This window comes from Panicum virgatum, chromosome 6K (genome assembly GCF_016808335.1).
Source record: "Panicum virgatum strain AP13 chromosome 6K, P.virgatum_v5, whole genome shotgun sequence".
In the NCBI taxonomy this organism is placed as follows: Eukaryota; Viridiplantae; Streptophyta; class Magnoliopsida; order Poales; family Poaceae; genus Panicum; species Panicum virgatum.
Window position 1 is genome coordinate 15250353 of NC_053141.1, and position 6761 is coordinate 15257113.

Genomic DNA, 6761 nt, shown 5'->3' on the forward strand with positions numbered 1-6761 from the left:
GAGAGGAGTGTTCTGTGTGAGGAAGAGGAGCAGGAACAGGAGGGGGCGGTGGTGGAGGTGGGGCTCGGGTGGGGGTCCGGCGAGGATACGTGAAACAGTTTCTTTGCAGAGGTGATACGCACACAAGTGCTTCTCGTGGATAGTCTGCGAAGATGAAGCAGACAGTCCGGAGAGGAAAATCACGTAACATGCTGTGGTTCTGAAACTCCTCTCTTTACTCCAATCTTCAGAACTAATCTTCCAAGCCTCCAAAAATCACACCAATTTTTGTGTTGATACTAGAAATCAAGAGCAACCCACTTTGCTTGGAATTGGATGAAAAACTATTGTATATTTGAAATGAAAATTCTTCCTGGAATGCTATTTTTGGGTTTTTGGCTGAGCTATTTAGCTTCAAGATGATTTCCTAAAATCCGGGAAAAATCACCTAAATTCAAGTTTTTCAAGACTGTATTTTATCAAAATAACTTCCAATATAAGTCATATAATAAAAATGCAAGTTGCTTCACAAAGCATGAGTTCTACATGTATCAACAATTTAAAACTAAATTCAAATGCATTCAAGTGTAGTGCAAAATTTTTATGAATGCTAACAAGAACAGGCCCGGCTCAAAGGGCCATGCGGGAGAGGCGACCGCCGGTGGCCCAAGGAACAAGGGGGGGCCCAACAACCCATATATAAAGCATGCTTTCTAGAACTCCAATCATCGCATCTTTTTTACTTCAAAGTTGACTGAGTATCGAAAAAACGGTGGAGACGCGACTTCTATCTTCGGAGACCGTGGTGTCGTAAACTCGTAGGTGTCGCCGTCGATAGAATCCAAATAGCTAAAACTAAATGGGCAAATTAGATAAAAGATCGCCAGCCGCCGGCCACCAGACATTTGTTACATGCAGTGTGCGTGCATGTGCCCCACTGCCCTCGCACTTAACCTGATTGCTTGTGGTACTTGTTGAAGTAGATGCCCATCGTATCAATCGCACCTTCATCTTGAATTCAGTGAGTTATTTCATTAATCATTTATTTAGCATATTAGATCTTCAATTTATAAACTTTAAACTAATTTTATTTTGACGTTTTTGTCTGTACTATCGGCATTTTTCTTCAAAATTTAATATGTATTATTAGCACTACTATCTTTATATTATTTTTTTTGAAAAGTAATCTTTATATTATTAGCGCTACTATCTCTTTTCCATATTATAAATGAGAAAATATTTAGTCTAAAGGGCCTATAATTTCTGGTTCGCTCAGGGGCCCTTAAAATGTTTAGCATGATAATTATATTTGGGTCGTTACACTAAGGCTTCAAGGCAAATAAACCTTTATTAGTTATTTGCACAGGGTCCGCACGTAGCGTGTGGTGGTCAAAGCATTTTCCTTGGCCCCTTCCAGACGAAATTCCTTGTTCCGCTTCATCTATCTAAGCCTTTTCCTTGGCCCCTTCCAGACCAAATGACTTTCGAGGAAGCCTACAACCGGCCTGAGTAGGGCCCCGGATTTATTTTCCCATTGGAGTCTTCCTACAACCGGGATTGATGCCGGGTCAGAGCTTCTGAGCTAACTGGACCAATACCCCAACCCTACCTACATTTTTTTTTCCTGAGAATCATTTCTCTGTCTATTTCATTGATGCAGTTTAGAGAGAAAGAGCAGTAGTGTGAACTAAAAATCAAAAATAGATAATTGGGAGACGACGCAGATCTTTGAAGTCAAAACTATGCCCGTCACCAGCTGTGTAGTCAAAACTAACATTGTCCGTCACCCTTTGAGGGGACCAAATATGACGCAGCTTAAATATGCCCGTCACCTATCACTATTACAGATTCATTTTCACCGCCGGTTTAGGTGCCGGCGGTGAAATATCGGCGGTGAAAATAGGTTTCCACTGCCTATTCCAACACCATTATCAAAATTAAACCGCATTTCACTAATTTCATACAATTCACATGGGTGCAGAATTGCTGCAAATCATTCTCATAATAACTACATCAAATCTCACATAGTAAACACATAGTAAATATAATTCACTCACAAAGTGTCACATGTTCATACACCTTTTACAAACCATAAGTCGATACACTGATTACAAACCACAATTCCTTACATCAAACATATAGTTGCACATGGGTGCACAACTACTGTTGCATCCTTCTTGACACATTTTTGACGATGAGAATGGAATCATCCCAATCTTCCCACTACACCTATATACATCACTTATTCAGGACAGGATAAAAGAACAAGCAAATTACAGGACATGCCATGATATGTAAATACAAAAAAAGTTCAAATGGATCTAAGTTGTAAGTTTTAAGCCAGCATTCATTGTTCAAGCATCATCAGTGTGTTACCAACAAATTAACTAAAGGCTAACGAAACAAGCAAACAATGATACTACACGACACCAAACTGGCTACTGTCTATTGCCGTATCACACATGCCACATACATTCAGACAGAAACAGGCCAAGGATACTAAACAGCTAGCTAGTAAGAGGCAAGCAACGCCAACAGGTAATGGGGGCCATACAAGGCAGAACAGAACACACATCTTATAGTTATCTCAAATCACATTATTAAGGCACTGCAAAACACTAACAATATTTAAATCTAAATACAGAATAATCTCAAAGTATACTTGTTAGAAACCAATTTGAGTTGTATTATTGGTATGGAAACTGACAACAGAGATAATCTGCATTAACAGGTTGCATGTGTAAATTAGGACTGTTAGTAGAACATAGATCACCTTTCGGAGCAGTGGCTATATAGTAGAGGGATCCTGTGTGGGCTGCAGTGATGACTGCTGCGAATGTTTGAACAAATGGTACCAAAGGAGGAACAATTCCGCTCTGCATCGCATGGGTACAGTTTAATTTAGATGAATATTGGTGATATCACAAAACTCAGTTTCATCTCAGTTCAGCTGAAGGCATACCAGGGATGCAATCCCTCTAGCGTCTTTCATGAGCTCCGTGCTCCTCAGGAAAATATCAGCTAATGCTTCCTACAAGTTCAGTGACTTTAATTTCTCAACAATAGGGCTGTGTCAATAGAGTGATTACACACGGTTAGTTTCAGTAGTACTATTTATGTTATGCATATGTAGCAAACATGCACAGATCTTTGAGAGCACTGCAGATTAATGAGAATTATAACAACTGTCGTGCTTCATGTATAAGTACAGTACCTGCCATGGTTCCATGCCATAGAAGAAGCTGCGAAGCTCCTCATCCTCCACATCTCTGATGGCGCACGCATGAGGCAAATATTTGACAACTTCATCATGCAAGAAGAAATCAATTAAATCAAAACCACATGCAAATTATCTACTATTCTAGGTTACTAGTCATGCAGAAATAAGAAACGAAGTTAGTAAAAGGAATTGAAGTGGGGCCAGCTGAGGTGTGAAAGAGGAGGACGCCGCACATACATCAAGGATGAACAGCAGAGCCATGTATGTGCGCCGGTGGGTGTCGGAGGAGGAGAAGGGGGCAGGCACCGCGTCGGGATGGAGGTCCGGGATGCCGCCGGATCGGGGCCCCTCAGCTCCGGCAGGGCTCCGTGGAGGCCTGGGCGGGCAGCCAAAGGACTGGGCGGAGGTCAGGTAGGCGGCCGCCGGAATTGGCCCCCCCCCCCTCCGGTGAGGCGCCGCGGAGGCCTGGGCGGGGGCGGCGCGGAGGTCGGGGTCGGGGGCGGCGTGGAGGGTGGAGCTCGGGGGCGGCACGGGTGCGCCGAAAGCAATTTGGGGAAGAAACTGCTTGGGCTGAAAAGAATTTGGGTGATGTGGCCAACTGACCATTACCACCGGCCCGTTGAAGGAAGCGGCGGTCAAAATTATTTTCACCATGGGTCTATATATACTGCACCTAATTACTCTAGGACGGCTGTGAAAATAACCGCCACCACGGGCCGGCGGTCGGTGAAAGTTATTTTCACCGCCGGTCCTATAGCGCATCCGACCACTTTAGGGCCGGCGGTAAAAATACCGGTGCTGAAAATATTTTTTTAATAGTGTATATTATGTGTCATGGACGATATATATATATGTATATATATATATATATATATATATATATATATATATATATATATATATATATATATATATAGAGGAAGAGGCCGCTAAGCGTATGTAGAAAAGCTTTGCACGCCCGGATGCAGGAGAAGGCATGCATGCATGGATTTAATTTTAGTTTTAGTTTGTTGCAAGGAAATGAAGTCGATCAGTAAGAGGCAAGCATGGAGCCCGCGGGAGTTTATTTATTTATATTATTTATATATAACAATAGAGGGATACAGTTAATTAAGGTGGCAAGCAAGCCACCAACGCAAAGAGCTGCTGGAACGACACCGGCAGGCCGGTGTACTTATTTGTGGATGCACACGTCCTACTAGCCAGCGCGTACGGCGCGCACGCGCATATACGTAACGACGTAGACGTGCAGGTACAGGTAACCACCACTGGTACTAGCTAGTTACTACTAGCTAGTTGGCCTTCTGAAATTTGACGAGCGCGACGATCCTGGCTGCATCGTTTCTGTCCTCGACGCCCACCTCCTCCAGATCGGGGAACTCAGCAGTCGGGTCCTGAGCCCACTTGAACACCGCCGCCGAGATCCTATCCCACTTATTCACCTGCTTCCCCTGCATCTGGGTCACCGTCGCCGCGGGGTTCTCGAACTCCTTGTCCACCGTGCCGGACACAGTGAGGAAGCGCAGCCCCTCGCAGATCATGATCACCAGCTTCGCCAGCTTGCTCTTGGCCTCGGCGGACGGGTCGGCCTGCTGAACGCCACCCTCCGCCGATACCAATACGCCGCCCTGCGGCTGCAGCTCCTCCGCCACCGCAGCAGGTGTGCCGCCGGGGTGCTTCGCCAGGACATTGACGGCTTCGGTCATCTGGAAACGGCCCAGCGTGACGGTCTCCAGCGCCTTCTGGCCGATGAGATCCTGGTACCGGCCGCCGAAGCCGAGCCACCTGGCGCCCGTGATGAGGTGCTTGCCTTGCTCGTTGTTGAACTCCCACCACACCCCGGCTGGGGTCCTGAAGCCGACGAGGTAGAGGTTGTCCATGCGCACGGCCAGCGTGAGGGAGCTGGTCTCGGTGCGGAGGAGGACGTGGAACCAGCGCTTGGGGATCGGCTGCTCCTGCGGCAGCACGGGCTGAGCGATGCCCGTGACGTTGCTGCAGTATTTGATCACATTTTGCCGGCACAGGCGGACGAAGTCGCCGTAGTTGCCGGTTTGCACGACGAAGGAATCCGTGAACTCGGGTTTTGGCGCCGCCATCGTTCTTCTTCTTCTTCTCCTCCCGCCACACAGTAGTTTTCTTGTGTTTATGATGTTTGTGGGATGATGTGAAAGAGGGGTTGCTTGGCACATATTTATAGAGTAAGTATGCAGCAGGAGATCGAGTTGGGTACGATGGGCCCGCTGTGGCGGGATGAGAACGACGACTACATACGGTGCCGTGATCCACACCATCTCATATTCTCATCTGAGCTTTGCTTCTCTTGTCCAGACGTCCTGGACACGACTTCCACGTTCCGAACAACATCCTAGATGGAGCCATGGAGGAGCCGCAGTCATTGCCACCACGCACCATGAGGATTGAGGAAACCCTTGCTACAAATTTAAGCTTAAAACTCCGACGCCGGGGAGAAGATGGGGCCGGCGGATCGGATCAATGGAGATTAGCGGCCTCGCCTCCGAAAATGCCCGCTCTGCGCTGTAGCTTGAGGAAAGGGCGTTTCGAGAGATAATTGAATCAAGCATTAGTTCTTAGGTTGCTCATAACTTATTATGTTAATACTACATAATCTATTCCTTCCTAGCTCTTCATACGTGTTTTACATTCATATGTTGTTGCACACTGAAATGTATCTATATCTACCTGCCCCTCGTGTAGAAATCGATAAATCGCTACCAGAGAACTCTGAACTCCACATTAGAACCGACACATCAGAAGCTAAAAAGATGAGCTGGTTCCAATAATAATTAGTAGAACCGGTTGTGCATCAGATCTGGTGAGGCACCACATTAGAAAGGGTTGTAAAGGATAACCCCTTCTAGTGGCGCCATCAGTAGAACCGGTTCTAGCCTACAACCGCTTCTAGTGTAGCCATCTACCACTAGAAGCGGTTGTAGAGTACAACCATTTCTAGTGAGGTAAACACTAGAAGTGGTTCCCCTAGAACCGCTTCTAGTGTGAACTACAAGAAACAGTTTCTTTAGAAACACCTCAACCTCCTCTCCTATCCATTTACCGCATTTCCACTCCTCTCCCTCCACCACCACCTCTCGCCTGCCTTATCCCCATGCCCCTCTCGTCCACCTCCTCTTCCCTACGTCCTCTCCCCATTCGGTAGGCCAGCGGGCGACGGCGCGGTGGCCAAGCTCCCCTCCCACTCTCGCGTCGCCTCCCCCATCCTCTCCCTCCTCGCCTTCCTTCCCTCACTGTCGAGCGGCCGGCACAGCGACGGGAGCGGCCGGCGTAGCGAGGCGGCACGCGGTGGCTAGGCGGGCGACGGCGCATGGCGGCCCAGCGAACGACGGCGTGCGGCGGCCCGGCTCCCCTCCCTCTCTCGCGTCGCCTCCCAGTCCTCTTCATCCTCGCCTCCCCTCCCTCATTGCCGAGCGGCTAGCACGCGGTGGGTGCAGCCAGCGCGGCGAAGGGAGCGCGGCCGGTGCTGCACCGGGGGCGCATTATTTTTTTAATTGTTTAATTGTCATTGGAATCAGTTATTGAACTATGT

The 6761-nt window shown here is 47.6% G+C and overlaps 1 protein-coding gene and 1 long non-coding RNA gene across 3 annotated transcripts; both read right to left on the reverse strand.

Moving 5' to 3' along the window:
- Window positions 1-1912: 1912 nt before the first annotated feature.
- On the reverse strand, window positions 1913-3420 carry LOC120711864. 2 transcript variants are annotated; one of them, XR_005690509.1, is made up of 4 exons: window positions 3194-3420; window positions 2942-3047; window positions 2753-2855; window positions 1913-2208 (listed from the first exon to the last, which is right to left on the reverse strand). It is a non-coding gene; the product is annotated as an uncharacterized LOC120711864 (long non-coding RNA). The 2 variants fall into 2 exon arrangements; XR_005690510.1 differs by having other exon boundaries at window positions 2942-3010; window positions 3194-3419.
- An 813-nt stretch (window positions 3421-4233) lies between these two features.
- Window positions 4234-5357, reverse strand: LOC120711865 (ribosome-inactivating protein-like). The gene has a single exon (XM_039997529.1). It carries the CDS (start codon window positions 5293-5295, stop codon window positions 4492-4494), a length of 804 nt encoding a protein of 267 aa, XP_039853463.1. The 5' UTR covers window positions 5296-5357; the 3' UTR covers window positions 4234-4491.
- Window positions 5358-6761: the final 1404 nt, after the last annotated feature.